Source organism: Erinaceus europaeus, chromosome 12, assembly GCF_950295315.1.
Source record: "Erinaceus europaeus chromosome 12, mEriEur2.1, whole genome shotgun sequence".
Taxonomy (NCBI): domain Eukaryota; kingdom Metazoa; phylum Chordata; class Mammalia; order Eulipotyphla; family Erinaceidae; genus Erinaceus; species Erinaceus europaeus.
The window spans coordinates 63,640,853-63,660,365 of NC_080173.1; the positions used below are offsets into that span (position 1 = coordinate 63,640,853).

At 42.2% G+C, this 19,513-nt stretch overlaps 2 protein-coding genes and 1 non-coding gene across 4 annotated transcripts in view; all 3 read right to left on the bottom strand.

The window, feature by feature from the left end:
- Positions 1-19,513, bottom strand: part of CUEDC1 (CUE domain containing 1) — a 304,599-nt gene that overhangs the window by 187,087 nt on the left and 97,999 nt on the right. The gene's annotated exons all lie outside the window — the stretch shown is intronic.
- SRSF1 (serine and arginine rich splicing factor 1) lies at positions 8,332-14,958 on the bottom strand. Of its 2 annotated transcripts, XR_009553098.1 has the most exons (5): positions 14,627-14,941; positions 14,090-14,274; positions 13,115-13,287; positions 12,235-12,919; positions 8,332-11,339 (listed from the first exon to the last, which is right to left on the bottom strand). XR_009553098.1 is itself a non-coding variant. In XM_007537323.2 (4 exons), exons 1-4 carry the CDS (start codon positions 14,818-14,820, stop codon positions 12,725-12,727), a joined length of 747 nt encoding a protein of 248 aa, XP_007537385.1. In that variant the 5' UTR covers positions 14,821-14,958; the 3' UTR covers positions 8,332-12,724. The 2 variants fall into 2 exon arrangements, 1 of the variants encoding a protein (XP_007537385.1); XM_007537323.2 differs by having other exon boundaries at positions 8,332-12,919; positions 14,627-14,958.
- On the bottom strand, positions 17,992-18,114 carry LOC132542352 (U6atac minor spliceosomal RNA). The gene has a single exon (XR_009553433.1). It is a non-coding gene; the product is annotated as a U6atac minor spliceosomal RNA (small nuclear RNA).

Below are 19,513 nucleotides of genomic sequence, written 5' to 3' on the forward strand. Positions count from 1 at the left end.
TTCTTCACCTCCCTTCTCAATTTCTGTTTCTATCCACTAATAAATAGGGGGCAAGGTGTACCTAGTTAAGTGCAGGTATTACCAGGCACAAGGACCTGGATTCAAGCCACCTGCAGGAGGGAAGCTTCACTAACAGTGAAGTCGGTCTGCATGTGTCTTTTCCCCGCCCCCTTTTGTTCCCCTTGTTGTAGCCTTGTTGTGGTTACTATTGTTGTTGTTGATGTCGTTCGTTGTTGGATAGGACAGAGAAAAATGGAGAGGGGAGAGGAAGACAGAGAGGGGGAAAGACAGACACCTGCAGACCTACTTCACCGCCTGTGAAACGACTTCCCTGCAGGTGGGGATGCGGGGTTCCAGCCGGGATCCGCTGGCGGGTCCTGCCTGGTCCTTGCACTTTGCGCCACCTGCGCTTAACCTGCTGCACTACGGCCCGACCCCCGGAAGGTGTCTTAACTCCTCCCCTCTCAATTTCTCTGTGTCCTCATAAAATAGGGTGGGTGGGAGGAGAGGAAAACATAGCTGTCAGAAGCAGTGGATTCATAAAAAAATAAAGAGAATAGTGACAAATCAAAAAGATAAGACTATAAACCCTTGATTATTGTTGCTAGGGAAGTGACATGAACAAAACTCATGGTTAAGGATGGAGACATTACTTTTTTTTTTTTTTTTGCCTCCAGGGTTATTGCTGGGGCTTAGTGCCTGCACTGGCAAACGCTAGAAGAAATGCCTGCACTATGAATCCACTGCTCCTGGAGGCCACCCCCCACCCTTTTGTTGCCCTTGTTGTAGTTATTGTTGTTGTTGGATAGGACAAAGAGAAATCGAGAGAGGAGGGGAAGACAGAGAAGGGGAGATAGACACACCTACAGACCTGCTTCACCGCTTGTGAAGAGACTCCCCTGCAGGTGGGGAGCCGGGGGCTCCAACCGGGATCCTTAGGCCGGTCCCCATGCCCTGCACTACATGTGCTTAACCTGCTGCGCTACTACTGCCCGACCCCCGAGACAGTACTTTAATGATAGTAAAGAGTGAAAGAAGTTTGAACAAATGAACTTATGGCTGACAAAATAGTTCGCTTGGATAGTTCTGTTTTGTCTTGTGTGAGACCAAGGTTCAAATTTGGTTCCCACACTGAGTGACACTTTAGTGCTGTGATTTCTGCCTCTCCATGGCTCACAACCCAGAGATGACACTACAACCTCCCCAAATGAACTTCAGTGAATTCACAAGGATGCAAACATGGTAAATGAAGGTGGGAAACAAAAACGACATTTTAACTCAATCTAGCAAGTAAACTAATCTTTAAAGTAGCTTGTCTGGGGGGAAGGGGACAAAGTAGCTTGTCTTAAAATGGCACCATGATTAATGACTTATTTGAAATCATAACAACTTGACAAACACCTTTTTTTTCCAAGTTTATTAGTGTCAGAGGACAAAGAAGTAATTCCCAATTTTGTGTGTGCTTGCTATACTGCTGACATCTTATCTTTTTAGTCTTTAGAAGCAGATGTCACTACTGGTTTATTTTCTTCCTCTAAAAAATATTTGAGAAATAGAGATGGAAGAGGGAGATCTGGGAGATACTTGCAACACTGCTTCACTGCTTGTGAAGCTTCCTCTCTGCAAGTAGGGACCAGGGGCTTGTGCATTATAATGTATTTGTATACTCTGCCAGAAGTGTCACTGCTCTTGATCCCTACTGGTTTATTTTCATTCATTCTTTTTTTTTTTTTTTTTTTTGCCTCTAGGGTTATTGCTGGACCTTGGTGCCAGCACTACAAATCACTGCTCCTGGTGGCTATTTTTTTTTTTTCTACTTTATTGGATAGGACAGAGAGAAATTGAGAGAGGAGGGGGAGAGAAAGACAGACACCTGCAGACCTGCTTCACTGCCTGTGAAGCAACCCCCCCGCAAGTGGGGAGCCAGGAGGCTTGAACCGGGATCCTTGAGCAGACCCTTGAGCTTCATACCGGGTGCACCACCACCCGGTCCCACTGGTTTGTTTTCTAACTAATTTTTTTATTTAAAAAAAAAAAAAAGATTAATGGGTGGTGGAGATAGTACGATGGTTATGCAAAGACTGTCTGAGGCTTCGAGCTCTCAAGATTAATCCCCTGTATCACCATAAGCCAGAGCTGAGGTGCTCTGCATAAAAAATAATAGTAATAATTAATGAGAGGGAGTCAGGCAGCAAAGTGCAAGGACCAGCAGAAGGATCCTGGTTCGTGCCCCCAGCTCCCCAATTGCAAGGAATCGCTTCACAGGCGATGAAGCAGGTCTGTGTCTGTCTTCCCCTCCTCTCTCCATTTCTCTCTGTCCTATCCAACAACCACGACATCAACAACAATAACTACAAGAACAACAAAACAACAAAGGCAACAAAAGGGAATAAATAAGTAAATGAAAATTAACGAGAAATAGGGGGTAGAGAACCAGTATCTCACTCCGGCATATTTGTGAGTCCAACACCTTACCCACCGTGCCATCCCAGGCCATATAACTTTTTTTGTTGGTGTCTCCAAAACACAATTAGCAGTAGGTCACAGAATGAAAAATGCTTTTTACTTTATGAGAGAAAAGGGAGGTAGAGAGTGAAAGAGACACCAGAACAAACTGCTCAGTTCTGGCACAGAGCGGTGCCAGGGATTGAAACTGCAGCCTCTGGGGTACCTAGCATTCAAATTGTTACCAGAACCTTCTAGATGCTTATTTTCTTCTACACAGCAAGTGTGAGCAGAGATTTACTTTCAACTAATAGGAAAAAATTATGCCTGTTTATTGGTTATTTTTATTTCACACCTCGAGAAAGGGAAGTGAATTTCCAAGTTTCTCTTCCAAGGCAATTAAATTGAATAATTAGCTTTTGAGTGTTTACCTAGTTCACAACACTGTTCTACGTACTTGTGAGAAAACGGGCAAGAGTGATGTTAGAAGAGACTTACAGCGGGGTTGGGCTGTAGCAAAGCAGGTTAAGTGAACATGTCGCGAAGTGCAAGAATTAGCATAAGGAGCCCAGTTCAAGCCCTCGGCTCCCCACCTGCAGAGGGCTCGCTTCACAAGTGGTGAAACAGGTCTGCAGGTGTCTGTCTTTCTCTCCCCCTTCTCTCCATTTCTCTCTGTCCTATCCAACAATAACGACATCAATAACAAGAATAACCGCAGCAAATATACACACACACACACACACACACACACACACACACACAAACAACAAGGGCAACAAAAGGGGAAAAAATAGTCTCCAGGAGCAGTGGATTTGTGGTGCAGGCACTGAGCACCAGCAATAACCCTGGAGACAAAAAAAAATTTTTTTTTGAACAGGTACTGTCCTGTAAGATTCCATGACCAAAAATTGGTGACCAACTGGAAACAGCTTTGTGACATCTCATGACTGCAATAGAACATGGCGGCCAAAGAGCTTTGGGAATCTAACATCTAAAGAAAAAAAAAGACATATATGCCAACAAACCGTTATCAAGGCAGACCGGCTTATAAGAAGATACAGTAAAAAAAAAAAAAAAAGTACTCTGTGGGAGCACTGAAGGACTAAGGAAGCCTTCAGAAGCTGGCAAGAAAGCTCAGCTGGAAGAGTGCCTGCTTTGCCATGCTCCTGAATTTTCATGACCCCAGTCTACTACATAAAAGAGTACTACAGCACTAGGGTAGTTTTGGTGCTGTGGAATCTTTCTATATATCAAACAGTTGGCCCAGGCCACAAGACAGCTCACCTGGACAGTGCACTGCTTTGTCATAGGCATAACACAGGTACAAGTCTAATGTCCATTGCACTGGAGGAAGCTTTTGTGTTGTGGTGTCTTTCCTTCTATCTGAATGTTAGCCCAGTGCAATGAAGACCTAGTTAAGAAAAAAAAAAGAAGAAAAAGCCCCAGGCAAAAAAAAAAATTGATTTTCTGGCTTGGAGCAGTCTGTGATAAGAGTGTATGAAAAAGAAAATAGAAACTTGCAAGTGCTTCATCAACTTGCAAGTGCTTCATCAGTTTCTAAGATATGAGTCGGAAGTAACTACCAGTTTGGTTTTTGAAAGATGAGTCATGTGAATGAGTCAGGACCCTGTAATGAGGCAGGTGAAAGGAAAAAAAAACAGGTTTGTATTTTCTCTGGCAACAAGTAAGATGTGATCGGGGAGTCAGGCGGTAGTGCAGTGGTTAAGTGCAGGTGGCGCAAAGCGCAAGGACAGGCATAAAGATTCTGGTTCAAGCCCCTGGCTCCACACCTGCAGGGGAGTCACTTCACAAGTGGTGAAGCAGGTCTGCAGGTGTCTTATCTTTCTCTCCCCGTCTTCCCCTCCTCTCTCCATTTCTCTCTGTCCTATCCAACAATAACGTCAGTAACAGCAATAACTGCAACAATTAAACAACAAGGAAAATGAATAAATATTTAATAACAACAAAAAGATGTGATGGGGGAAAGTGCAGCATACCAGTCAATGTTCAGACAAAAGACAAAGTGGCACAGACGATGGTATTCTGGATGGGCCTCATAGATGTGACATATCAGTGTCAAAAAGGGTCTCAAATTTTTGTGGAAGGGAAAGTTAACTATGAATACATGGATTCTAGGCTCTGAACAATAATTACCATAGGTATTGACATTATTTCTGAGTAGCCAGACTAACGTGGAGGAATAGACTGGATTTTCCTTTGGCAACTGTACAGTCTCATTTCCAAGTCATATAACATAGTCTCAATGGATTCTAAGGACAAGAAATCAAAATATTCTCTTATGGCGGAGGGTAGATAGCATAATAGTTATGCAAAGACTCTCATGCCTGAGGCTCCAAAATCCCAGGTTTAATCCCCTGCACCACCATAAGCCAGAGCTGAACAGTGCTTTGGTTAAAAAAACAAAACAAAATATTCTCTTATATAAAAAGGTCATCCACAATAGTGAAGCCCCTGTGAATAGGAGGAAAAAAATAGAAAAGCTTACATTTCTTTAGTAAATGCTATATAAAGTCTTGGTTCCTTAGCTGGGGTAAATGGACACACACTAAGACACAAGTAACACAAAGCCTGTACCAACATGTAAGGGAACAATTGCCTGCATAGTATTTAAATTTTTAGGTATTTTTTTTTCCCTTGCGTGTTAAGGTAAATTAGACTACTCCATATTAAGACCAAAGACATTTTTATGTATTTATTCCCTTTTGTTGCCCTTGTTTTATTGTAGTTATTGTTGTTACTGATGTCATTGTTGTTGGATAGGACAGAGAAATGGAGAGGGGAAGATAGAGGGTCAGAGAGACCTGCTTCAGTCTGTGAAGCAACTCCCCTGCTGGTGGGGAGCCAGGGGCTCGAACCGGGATCCTTACGCCAGTCCTTGCGCTTTGTACCATGTGCGCTTAACCCGCTGCACTACCACCTGACTCCCACAAGACCAAAGACATAAGTTCGGCAGCACCACACACTGAGAAATGCTGAGAAGTGCTTTAGAATACTGGAATATGAAATAAGGTTAATATATTTCTACCACTCACCACATTCAGCAAATCTTGGCATGCCACTTCTTCCACATTCAGCATATTTACTCAGTCCTCTTTAAAGGTTATAAATCTGGGATAGGTACAAAAATCCCTATCCTGTAATAGTCATGCAGACTTTAGTGCCCAAAGATCAGTCTCCAGAACCACTATTAGCTCCTGTCCACTATAAATATATTTGATTGGCATGACAGTCCACTGCTACTATAGTAAACCTTAATTGCTGTATCCTGGAAAACTTCTCTAGAACTCAAGTGCTCTGATACCACTCAGCTTCCCAGGATACAACTGTGCTATCCCTGAGACTTAATCTCCAACCTTTCAATTTTTTGTTTTTTGATAGTACAGAAATTGAGAGGGGAGAAGACAACTGTAGCACTGCTTTCCCACTCACGAAGCTTCTCCCCTTGAAGTGGGAGGGGTAGTTTGAGCCTGGGCCTCTGTCCATGGTAGTGTGAACAACTAGGTGTGCCACTGCTTGGCTTCTAGCCTTTCTTTTCTTTTTAAAATATTTTATTAATAAGAAAGATAGGAGAAAAAGAACCAGACATCACTCTGATACATGTGCTGCCTGGGCTCAACCTTAGGACCTCATGCTTGAGAGTCTAATGCCTTAGCCAGTGCGCCACCTCCCAGACCACTTGACTTGTAGCCTTTCAATTTAAAAAAAAAAACCTATTTTCATTTGTGCAATTTTAGATCACATGGCTCTTCACAAGGACAAGTTTTGGTTGTTTGTTTTTTTTTTGACATTAAGGACAGGCATAAATTTGTGCTTGTTCAGTATTCTTAAACCAATTTGCATCAAGTAAAGCTAGGAGCTGCCTTCTGTAATCTTTGCTATTTATAACTTCAGGGGATGAGGAGATAATAGGTATGCAAAAAGACTTTCATGCCTGAAGCAAAGGTCCCAGGTTCAATTAGGTCTAAATAGTGCTCTGGTAAAAGAAAAAAAACATTACTTTAGCAGGAAGGGTAATCTGGGGCAAGAGGAGGCGCACACACTTTGTTAAGCACACATGACAATGTGCAAGGACCAAGGGTTCAGTCCCCCAGTCCCCACCTGCAGGAGGAAAGCTTCGTGAGTGAAGTAGTGCTACAGGTGTCTTTGTCCCTCTCCCTCTTGATTTCTGGCTATCTCTACCAAATGAATAATGATCAAAACATTAAAAAAGAATAATTTCTACTTTTTAAAGTTTTGTCCTGCAAAAAATTCTTTATTCACTTCAATGTTTTATTTTTCCCAGTTTTAATCTTCAAAGCAGATCCCTAAAACCCGTGTTTTAAAAATACTTTTGTTGCCCTTGTTGTAGTTATTGCTGTCATTGTTGGATAGGACAGAGAAATGGAGAAAGACACCTACAGACCTGCTTTCACCACCTGTGAAGTGACTCCCCTGTAGGTGGGGAGCGGGGGCTTAAACCGGGATCCTTATGCCGGTTCTTGCACTTTGCGCCACCTGCACTTAACCCACTGCGCCACAGCCCGACTCCCAAAACTCATGTTTTTAAGATTTTTTTTTTTGGATAAATTCAGGGAAGGGGGCAGCAAACGCTAGAAGAAGGGAAGGGGAAGCTAAGAGCACCATCTCACCACTCATGTAGCTTCCTCCCTGCAGCTAAGACCTAACATTCATATTTTATGTATTCCTAACTTACTTGACTAACAGGCCTAAAAGTAGTGGCAAATCAAATAAAGCAAGTGTGCCCTCCATTTTTATAATGTGAAGTAGGCACATGGGTAAATGACAAATGTTTAAGTGTTAATTTCCAAAAACTCAACTATGAGCAGACAAGTCAACTGTACTTTTTCATCTCAAGGTGTATAGCCCTACTTTGATAGAAAGCCGATTTGAAATAGCTGTCAGAACTAAATCTAATTCTGATTTAAGGCAGAGGTTGTTACAGAACAGAAACTTGCCAAAACTAATGTTGGAACTGGAAATATAGGACTAAGCAGGTCCTTTAGAGCAGGAATAGCTCCCTCTGGTGGCAGTGATTTTCCCTTAGCACTAAAATTGGAGATTGAATTTAATACTTTATTCATTTTTTACTTTATTGGACAGAAACAAAATTCAAGAGGAAATAGGGAAAGAGCTATCTGCAGCACAACTTCACCACTCATGAAACTTCCTCCCCGCAGGTGAAACCAGGGGCTTGAAATAGAAACATCGCTCCAAAGTAACCTTTTCTATCTTGTACCATTTTCCTTATCATCCCCTCAGCCAGGGAGATAGCATAATGGTTATGCAGACTCAAGACCCAGTTCAATCACCCATCATATGCCAGAGCTGTGTAGTATTCAGGTATAAAAACAAGCCCACTACATGGGAACTAGTCATTTTTCCCTTTGAAAATGTCCACCAAGTGAAAAATCTTGAGAAGGGAGTGGGTGATATGGAGACATACCGTTAGACTTCATCCCTACAGGTGGGTTATGGGACTAGGACTATATTATGACCATACTCCATGGCATATAATTATTGAATTCACTTTAACAAAAAGCACCATGAGTAATATATCCTTTTCCTGGTGACTGTTTTGACCTTAAAAAAAAAAAAAAGTGGTGGGAAATTCACATCTCAATGAATACAAAACTCAAGGTATGTTTTCTTCCCTGGCCTAAGATTACACAAAAGCTATAGAGTTGTACATTCTAGTGTAAGTCTACAGTCTTTTACCTAACTATTGGGGAGCATTAAGTATTTGGGAGTTATCTGCCCTTTTTGAAGACATATAGACATTCTTCAAAGCCTGTGGCAGCAAGAAAACAATGTCTCTGCAGGAAGACACATTTGGTCACACAGTAAGTACAAAATGAAGACATCCAGTCTGGTCAGATTTCACATTTAATTAACACAAAATTTGGTTTTGAAATTTTCTGGATAAGAGATCGTGAATTTTTTTTTTTCTGCTTCTGTATTCTTTAATCTGTGATCAAGTAAGTTAAGAGAATTTCAGTCTACATATAAAAATTTCTTTTAATACCATTTATGGTAAATACATACATCTTTTTTTCATTACAACTTCATATACAAAGCAAAAGATACAAAGAAATTCATCTCCACAGAAACCTGCAAATACCAGCCCTAACAAGCAAATCCGCCTCAAAGACATAACTGAAAAAGAAATTATACTGTAGTCCAGTAGGTGGATATTTAAAATATAAAACTTAGGAAAGGAACATAAAAGGAAGATCTGTCCAAAACAAAACCAGTTTTAAAATACAACTCAGATCCCAAACAATTAGGAATCAGAAAATGAGCTTACCTTTTATCCAGAAGAAAGTAGACTGAAGAGAGCAAGGTGAGTTATTCTGTCTGATGTTAAAGAAAATTGCTTCCTTGGTCAGAAAATAAAACTAATCATAGGATCCCTACAATATTCTAAGTAGATAAAAATCAGAAGGGGAGGGGCACCTAGACACTTTTTTCAGTTGCAATTTTTTTTTTACTACCAATATAGGTAGGTTTATGGTCCAGTTCCTAAAAAATTAAAAGCAGGCTATTTTCCATTTTAACCTACTGTCCTACTTTTATGGATGATACACACTCAGATCATTTATCTACCAGGCATGAATATTCTCTTTAGTCTGAATTCAGAACTACTAAAACTTTCATTGTAAACACAACTTCCAATTTAGACTAAATACATACTTTAAAGGCAATTTTTCATTTTTATCACGTTCCTAAAACTTTCAACATAATGAATCCAGGTTTGCCTAAATATAGCTTACACTGCCCTTTTCAAAATTATTTTTAAAATATCCAATAAGTCCAAGTATGTTTTTAGAAATCCTTGTATAGGATAGGGTGAGGGTAGCTAGCATAATGGTTATGCAGAGATTCTCATGCCTGAGACTCCAAAGTCCCAGGTTCAATCCCCTGCACAAGCCAGAGCTATATATATATATATATATATAGCCTATGGGAGTTGGGCTGTAGCACAGCGGGTTAAGCACACATGGCACAAAGTGCAAGGACCGGTGTAAGGATCCCGGTTGAAGCCTGTTCCCCACCTGCAGGGGAGTCGCTTCACAGGTGGTATGCAGATGTCTATCTTTCTCTTCCCCACCTCTCTCCATTTCTGTCCTATCCAATAATGATGACATCAATAATAACTAAAATAAAACAAGGGCAACAAAAGGGGGAATATTAATCTTAATTTATACCAAATGCTTTAAGTGGAATGCTGTGCTTTGAACTTAATAGTCCTTTTCTTCAGACATTCAACAGGGTTCATTTAAATGTGCAGGTTGGGTGACCGTATGCAAATCTCTAGAGGTCCACTCCCTCCACTAAGATTACAAATTTTTAAGTTTTTATCACCTCAATACCCTTGTTTTATTCCTTTTGGGTGGAGTAGAGTGGTTTGACAGCTGACAGTCACCAGTAATTTCAAAAGACCAGCTTTAAAATAAAAACTTCACGTGGTCCGGGAGGTGGTACAGTGAGAGATAAAAGCTTTGGTCTCTCAAGCATGAGGCCCCAAGTTCGATCCCCGGCAGCACATGCGCCAGAGTGATGTCTGGTTCTCTCTCCTCCTATCTTTCTCATAAATAAATAAAATCTTTAAAAAAAAAAAACTTCCCCAACTCAAAGCACACTGAAATATTTGCACCAAAGGTACACCAAGCAAAAGATAAAAAACTGAGGGGGGGGGGGGAAGAATACAGGTCCAAAAAGGATGACAGAGGACCTAGTGGGGGTTGTATTGTTATATGGAAAACTGGGAATATTATGCATGTACAAACTATTATATTTACTGCCGAATGTAAAACATTAATTCCCCACTAAAGAAATTAAAAAAAAAAAAAGATACTGCAAGATACAACCATCTGATATTTTTTGAAGAGAACTTTGGCTGAGAATAGGGTAAAAAATCTGAAGAATTCCCAGCTTTTTATCAGCAATTATTCACAACTTCACTCATTAGGAGTATGCTAGTCTGAATTTAACATACAATTTTGTATGACTGAGAATAAAAAACTCCAAGTCAACATTAACTAGTCACCATGCAATTTGGCATTAAAGCCTGATTAAGTCCAATAAGCATCATCTAAAACTCTTAATCATTTTTGGCCTAAGTATGGGAAAGCTTCTCTTTTTGCTACTAGACCCCAACCCCACTTGCCGTACTGCCAATTGCACTATTCTCACCTTTGACCTCTCCCAGACTTTTACAAGTTTTAACAGGCAACTAGTATAATTCACCAAGATTCAAATATCTTTAATAAACTAAATACAAACAATTTTATTTTAATTGTAAAAACTGGTAAGCCTAGTCAATTAAAAAATCTGGTATGAAAAGGAAAAAGGACAACCATGCATAGTTTTTTAAAAAATGTTTATTTTTTTTTTCAAAGAAAAACGGCAATAGCCAATTGGAAACCTACTTATTCTTCAACTCCAATAGTTTTAAATTTAGAAGTGACTTACTGATTACTACTTTAAACAAACCCCCCCCCTTACCCCTTTAAATGTTTACCATCTACTCGTGCTGAATCCTTCCAAGGAGATTGCTCCAGCGTATTATCTCCAGGTCCTCGCTTTGCTCCTTTTACCAAAAAATGCAAAACACAATTCCATCGTGCATCTTAAGGGCTCCAATCGTCAAAAATAGGAAAAAAAAAAATCTTTGGAATAGCCAATTAAGTTGATAAAAAAATCCACACGAATGCGGTTTGGTTGGGGCAGGAATCCACTCCTATGTTCCTGGTAATCTGATCCCGCTCCATGAATCCTTGTAATTCATCCTCCCTATCCTATCCACATTATGATTTGAATCCAATGATCCAGCTCCAAGGATTGGGATCCAGTGAGCCCTCTCCAATCCAAACCTTTATAACCAGCAAAACCAAAAAAGAGGAGGCAAAATGTTAGATACTGTAATCAAAAAAGGTTTCTGGGGAATGATCAGTTATGTCTGTCATCTGTTTAACAGATGTACATCAATAACTATCAAATTCCCCAAAACAAGTTTCTGGTGTTCAGATTAATTTTAGAAACTTAAATCATCATAGAGACTAATTGGAAGAAGCATTTTATATTTACAGTTCAACTGATAATGCCAACACTTGTTACTGTACAGCGTATTACAGGTTTTGTGGTTGCAAAAAGTTATGTAATTGAAAAGATTACTGGTACTGCTACCCACCTATATCTAAACTAGATCTAATGCTCCCATCTGCAATTTAATTTGTAAATTACGAGTGTTTTAAACATGAGTCAATTATGAATATTATAAGGAAGGTGAGACTTAAAAGTATTCCCAACTAGGTTATCTACACAGTACTTTGGAATTCTATATTTTGCTTTCATTTTGTCTTAAAAAAATGAAATAGCAATGCTATATCAGTCACACAGAGGACATGCAGATTTAGCAGTATTGATATTATACTCTATCTGGTTGGAATTAAAGACACCCTGTACCCACATGTACACCAACAGCAGGTCACACATTAACAGTTGTAACTAAGCACTGTGACAAATTAGCCAGTTCTTCCCACATTAGTCCCTATTAAAACAAAAAAGGGGGAAGGAAGCAAAATAAACTGTTATAAAATGGGCAAAGTAATTTTGCCACAATTGCCAAGGCTTAAAGAGGAAAGCAATTGTAGTAAAGATAATGGCAAAGATTGTTTTAAGGTAAATGTAGTTATTTTTAACCCTTGCCTTTTAGTATAAGGTCAATACTGCCAATTTCATCTGTGACAATAGCACTTGGAGTCATACCATTGCCTCCATTATTGATCTGATCCTCCTCAATCCTCCTTTTGACAATCCTAAAATGATTGAAATGTGCTCCACAATCCTTAATCCAAAGCATTCTTAATCCATCTCTTCAGACATGTCTACAGAAAGACACATGAAAAGCAAGATAAACATAAGAACTTCCCCAGATAAGATAACCACCAACACCCCCCAACATCCCAGTTCACACAAACCAGAGCAGAAAAGACATTTACACAGTATCACAGTCTGAAGAGCATGGAAGAGTTAACTAAATTTAAACAATCCTGTCTATGACATCACTTAAAATACAATTTATCAGACATGAGGATAATGTGTGGATGTTAGGAGCAAGGGGATATTACACAAGAATGCAATTCAACACTTTAGCCCATTCTGAACAAAACAGTTTGAATTAAAAAATGAAAAGATTGTACTGAGTAAAGGAAAACTGTATACAACATGGGTTCTACAAAAAGTGTCACCAATCATCTTATGTACGAGAGCGAGATCTGCTATGACGGGGAGAATAGCGTGGTGATCCTCTGCTTCTCCTTGGGGAATAACTGCGACTCCTGCTGTTGCTTCTGCTACGGCTTCTGCTACGACTACGGCTTCGAGATCGAGATCTTCCATAACTTGGACTTCTGGGCCCATCAACTTTAACCCGGATGTAGGCAGTTTCTCCCTATTGAATAGACAGAACTTTTCGATTGAAAGATCTAAGCTTTCAGCTGTCTTCAGGCATGCTGAATACAATGTACTAAAACCAGAATCTGGAACTCTAGGTGGACAATCCTTGCCTGCATCTTACCTTCAAGTTCCACTGTTAAGACCACTGTATCCAATTCTGTTCAAAGAAAAGAATAAGCATATAACCTACCTCATGAGATCTAAACTTAGTGTTATCCAGTTTTCGAACTGCATAGGTCATATCTTCTTTCCGTACAAACTCCACGACACCAGTGCCATCTCGGTAAACATCAGCATAACATACATCACCTGCTTCACGCATGTGATCCTTCAAATCCTGCCAACTTCCACTTGGAGGCAGTCCTGAAAAATTGATTTCCCCGAACACCACTCAGTTATCCTACAAGTCACGTTAAACACATAGCTCACATTAAAACAACGGTCACTTAAATTCTGGATTGTGTGTACGGTCCTAGAGTCAAGAGCAGATTAAAAGTCTGGAATCCGGGGATCGGCGGTGGCGCAGCGAGTTAAGCGCACGTGGCGCAAAGCGCAAGGACCAGCTAAGGATCCCAATTCGAGCCCCCGGCTCCCCACCTGTAGGGGAGTCGCTTCACGGGCAGTGAAGCAAGTCTGCAGGTGTTTTTCCTCCTCTCTCCATTTCTCTGTCCTATCCAACAACAATGACATCAATAACAGTGATAATAACTGCAACAAAAAAATGGCCTCCAGGAGCACCCAGCCCCAGCAATAACCCTGGAGGCAAACACAAACAAACAAACAAAAAAGGAATCCAGGGCTGGGGAGACAGCACAATGGTTACAGAAAAGGCTTTACCGCCTGCTTGAGGCGCTGAGGACCCAGGTTCAATCCCCAGGTCCACCATAAGCCAGAGCTGAGCAGTGCGCTCTGGTCTCAGTATCTCTAAAAAAGAAATCCTGGAATCCAGAAAGCCAAGCTTATTTCTTGACCCATGCTCTCCATAAACCAAGCACCCAGACCAAGCTTAGAGACCTCATGACAGTTGTCTGTTCATTTACTCACTTCACGCAAGAAACTTAACTTTAAGCAACAAAAACTTGCCTTTGCTACCCTGGTTACACAAGGAACATTTTTCAAGTGCTCTCCGTCCCTTCCGACCAACCCACAGGAGCAGTAAACTCACCAGAGACAACCACTCTGTTTTCAGAGCGCCGGGACGGGGGGCCATAGCGGCCTCGGGGAGCTCCACCACCTCCACCCCCGCCGCCGCCTCGGCCGGTTCCGCGGCCGCTTCGAGGAAACTCCACCCGCAAGCGGTATCCATCGTAATCATAGCCGTCGCGACCGTACACCGCGTCTTCCGCGTCTCTGCGTGATCGGAGAAAGCAAAGCGGCTGAGGGCCGGGCCCGCCGGGCCGCACATGCGCAGCCGGCGAGGCAGAGCCCACATGCGCCGCATAATAGGAAGGGCCCTTCCCCCACCCAGCAAGCAGCGCCTCGGCTTCCCGCTCCCAGCCCGCCGCGGGGCCCCGCAACCAGACAAGCCGCCCCACTCCGCTCCTCTCCCGACTCTTCAAGGGCGACAGCGTCTGGTTCCCGATCTAAAAGGCCCCCCGCCCCCCCCTCACTCTCCGCGCGGCCCCAGTCTCTAGGCCTCGGAGGCTTCCCCAACTACGCCAACTTTAGCCCCTTCAGAGTAGCGGGCCCCAGGCCGCCTCACCTCGGATCCTCGAATTCCACGAAGGCGAAGGGCGGTCCTCCGCGGCGATTCTTGAGGTCGATGTCACGGATAGCACCGTATTTGTAAAACACGTCCTCAATGTCCTTGGTTCGGATGTCTGGAGGTAAGTTGCCCACGTAGATACGGCAATCGTTGTTCCCTGCTGGGCCACGAATAACACCACCTCCCGACATGGCGGCGACGAAAAGCGCGGACTCGAGAACAGGCCTTCCCACCAAGCCTAGCGCACGGCAGAGCGAGCCCACAGCGACACCACGTCTCCCGCGGCCCCTCCAAAATGGCGCCTTTATCTGCACCGCGCACGGATACAGGGGGAGGGAGGAAAAGAAGCGGAGGAAGCGGCTATTTGATCCCCACACGCATGCGCAAGAGCGTAACGGGTGTTGTGAAAGAGCTCTTACGCACGCACGCGCGACGTCACCCTCCGCGCAGAGAGTAAAAAGAGTCCCACGCTTCCGATCTGCGGAGAAGTTTGCTACTGGAGTGATCAGACCTTAGTTAAAAATTAAGTGCAGAGCTCATGTTAAAGAGGCTATTAATCTCTTCGAGACTTGGAAGATAGTCAGTTTCCCTAGAATTGAGCGTCCTTTAAAACTACGCGGCGCCTCGAAAGGATCTAGCGAAACCTAACCTGGAGCCTTGTCCCATCATGCTCTTCGGCGCTAACCGCCTTGGCGGGAAAGACACCCGGGGGCGGGGTCAAAGGGGACGGGGCGGAGCGGTTGCTGCGGAAACCGGGGCAGCTCCGGATACGACCGGGTTCTGGGGTTTGCGACTAATTCGGTCCCCAGCCGGGGAGTGATTTTTTAAAAAAATTTATTTCTTTATTGGGGAATTAATGTTTTACATTCAACAGTAAATACAATAGTTTGTACATGCATAACATTCCCCAGTGATTTTTTTTTTTTAATGGGGGTAGGTGGGTAATGTCCCCGCGCCCTCATACCATCAGGTCTAGACAAGTCTCTAAGAGAACCTAGTCTAGATTCCGTAGTAAATATTCTACACTAAGAGTCGTTCCACCTTCCGTTCAGAATTCAACTTGGCATCGCTCAGTCCCGCGCTCGGGCTCGTGGCGGCGGTACCTTCTCTCCCTTCGCCGCCCCGCGGGGCCTGGCGCTGCGGTGTCCAGTGAGGGTTTGCAGAATGAATCGTAGCTGTTGGGTCTCTACTCCCTCTGAGAGTGGTCGCACAGTGTGGAAATTAATTTGGCCTCTCAAAGTAATAAACAATAGATAATAAGCGAGGACTGAAAACAAAGCTCAGAAACACCCCTCATACTCAGTCATAAGTAAATATATTTGATTGTAGAATAAAGTAAAACAGTTTATTTAAGAGAAGGGCATCTTAGTCCTAAAATATGACTGAGTGTACTATACGAATGTGTCTTGGTAATCTCAAAACAGAATCATGATTTAGGGTGAGAGTGCATAATGGTTATGCAAAAGACTTTAATTGCCTGAGGCTCTGAAGTTCCAGGTTCAGTTCCCTGCACCATCATAAAGTAAACCTGTACAATGCTCTGGTTTTGAAAATAAAAATAGGATCGCAATTTAATCTTCAATAGAACTATAAAGATTAAAGATTGTTGATACTTTTTTTCCCGAGCACTGATCAGCTCAGGTTTACGGTGGTACAGGGGATTGAAACTGGGACTTCAAAGCCTCAGGCATGACAGTGTGCTTGCATAACCATCATGTTATCTACCCCTGCCCTGTCGATAGTTCTTGAACTATGTTATAGTTCACAAAATTGTGTGCTTATGTATATATATATTACCAGAGCAAGGCTCAGCGCTGGCTTATGATGGTGCAGGGGATTGAACCTGGGACATTGGAACTACAGGCATGAGAATCTCTTTGCATAGCCATTAAACCATTATGCTATCTACCCCTGCCCCATATATCTTTTCAATATATTTATTTTTATTTCCCTTTTGTTGCCCTTGTTTTTTATTTTTGTTGTAATTATTGTTGTTATTGATGTCGGCATTGTTGGATAGGACAGAGAAATGGAGAGAGGAGGGGAAGACAGGGGGAGAGAAAGATAGACACCTGCAGACCTGCTTCACCGCCTGTGAAGCGACTCCCCTGCAGGTGGGGAGCCACCGGGTTAAGCCACGTGTGCTTAACCCAATACCCTACTGCCCACTCCCCTATATATCTTTTTTCTACAGAAAAACAGAAACTTACTTATTGTCGTTTCTGGGGCATGTCTCTCCATGCTGACTTTTTCAGGAGAAGGAGGAACCATAGCATCCAAGCTTCCTTCAATTTCATGGGGGCCAGGCTGGAAGCTGGTAAAGCAGCACATTATCCAAGTGAGCTGCATATTTCACCAACCTCTTGACTGACATTTTATGAAACTGAGAGTTGGAAAAAGGGGGGGGGGCTGGTAGTGGCACACTTGGTTAAGTGCACACATTACAGTGCACAAGGACCCAGGTTCAAGCTACGGGTCCCCACCTGCAGATGCAAAACTTCACTAATGGTGAAGCAGGGCTGAAGGGGTCTGTGTCGCTCTCCATCTCTCCCTCCTCAATTTCTTTCTTTTATTTTTTTAAATTTTTTAATTAAAACTCTGGCTTATGGTGGTGTGGGGGATTGAACCTGGGACTTTGGCCTCCCTCTCAATTTCTGTCTCTACCTAATAAATAATTTGTCACTACTTCAAAAAAACCTTTTTTTAAAACAGTTTTTTAAAAATCTGTTTATTCCCCTTTTGTTGTCCTTGTTGTTTATTGTCATTGTTGTTATTATTGTTGTTGGACAGGACAGAGAGAAATGGATAGAGAAGGGAAAGACAGAGAGGGGGAGAGAAAGACACCTGCAAGACCTGCTTCACCCCCTGTGAAGCGGGTGACCCCCCCTGTAGGTGGGGAACTGAGACTTGAACTGGGATCCTTACGCTGGTCCTTGCGCTTTGCACCGTGTGTTAAACAGTTTTTTAAAAATATTTATTTATTCTCTTTTGTTGCCCTTGTTTTATTGTTGTAGTTATTAATGTTGTTATTGATGTCGTCATTGTTGGGTAGGACAGAAAGAAATAGAGAGAGGAGGAGAAGACAGAGAGGGGGAGAGAAAAACACCTGCAGACCTGCTTCACCGCTTGTGAAGCAACCCCCTGCAGGTGAGGAGCCAGGGTTCCAACCAGGATCCTTACGCTGGTCCTTGCGCTTTGCACCCGCTGCACTACCGCCCGAGTCCCAATACTTCAAAAAATCTTTTTTAAAAAAAAAAATATATATATATATATATATATACACAATTCTTTTTTGTTTTTTGCTATTTTTTTTAGTTTTTATTTATTTTCTTTTTTATTAGTATTTCTTATTATGATTAAAAAAAAAACGGCGGTTAGATGCCATGAAGTAGGTGGCAATGCCTTAACCGTATGTGTGTTGCCGGCCGAAGCCTCTTCCATCCTTGTCAAGGGGAGTGCTAACCTTCTCTCCTTTCATACAACACATATAAACAATTCTTAAAAGCTAACCAAAAAGGATATTATTTCAGTAGGTTTGTTTACTTTCTAACATTGGTCAACTTGGTTAACAGCAGAAGAGATGAGTATGCTTTTTTTTTCTTTTTCTATCGGACTTCTCTGGGGCTTAGTGGTTGCACCATTGCAAATGCCCCCCCCCCCCCATTTCAAACTAGCAAATGAAACAGAGGAAGAGAGACAGAAAGACATGGCAGCACTGCTCCACCTCTCTTGAAGCTTATCTCCTATGGGTGCCCACAGACCCGGCCCTCATGCATGGTAATGTGTGCACTCTACCCAGCTGCAGGTCCTCCTCCCTAGAGGAGAATTATTGATTGATTGATTGATTGTTATTACCTCCAGGGTTATTGCTGGGCCCAGTGCTAGCACTAAGAATCCATTGCTCCTGGCAGGCATTTTTTTCCTTTTTCTTTCTACTTTATTTTTATTTGAGAGGGCAAAGAGAAATTGAGAAGCGACCGGTAGATAGGAGGGAGAAAGGATGGGGGTAGATAGCATAATGGTTATGCAGAGACTCTAATGCCTGAGGCTCCATAGTCCCAAATTTAACCCTCCCCCCCCACTATAAATAAGCCAGAAGTGAGCAGGGCTCTGGTAAACAATATAAACGTAAAATGATAATAATAATAAATTTACTTTAAAAAAGGTGTGTTGTGGTCTGGGAGGTGGCTCAGTGATAAAGCTTTGAACTCTCAAGCATGAGGTCCTCAGTTCGACCCCCAAAAACCAGAAGTGAGCAGGGCTCTGGTAAATAATACAAAAAGTAAAATGATAATAATAATAATAAATTTACTTTAAAAAAGGTGTGTTGTGGTCTGGGAGGTGGCATCAGAGTGATGTTTAGTTCTTTCTCCTATCTTTCTCATAAATAAATAAATAAATAAATAAAATATTTTTAAAAGACATAGTCTGTGACCTGGGAGGTGGCGAAGTGGATAAAATATTTGACTATCATGCATGAGGTCCTGAGTTCAAGCCCCGGCAGCACATGTACCAGGGTTATGCCTGGTTCTTTCTCTCTCCTATGTTTCTCATTAATAAATAAATAAAATCTTTAAAAAATATATAGTCTATTTAAAAGATTATTAAATCTTAAAAAGAGAGAAAGAGGAAAAGATAGACATCTGCAGACCTGCTTTACAGTTCACAAAGTATCCTTCCTTGCAAGTGGGGATCTGGAACCTGGGTCTTTGTGCTTGGTAATATGTGTGTACCATCACCCAGCCCCCCCCCCCCCATCACTTTAGAATTATTCAGGCTCTGGGCAGGGGCATAATGGTTATACAAACAGACTCTCATGCCTGAGGCTCCAAAGTCCCAGGTCCAATCCCCTGTACCATCGTAAGCAGCAGCTGAGCAGTGCTC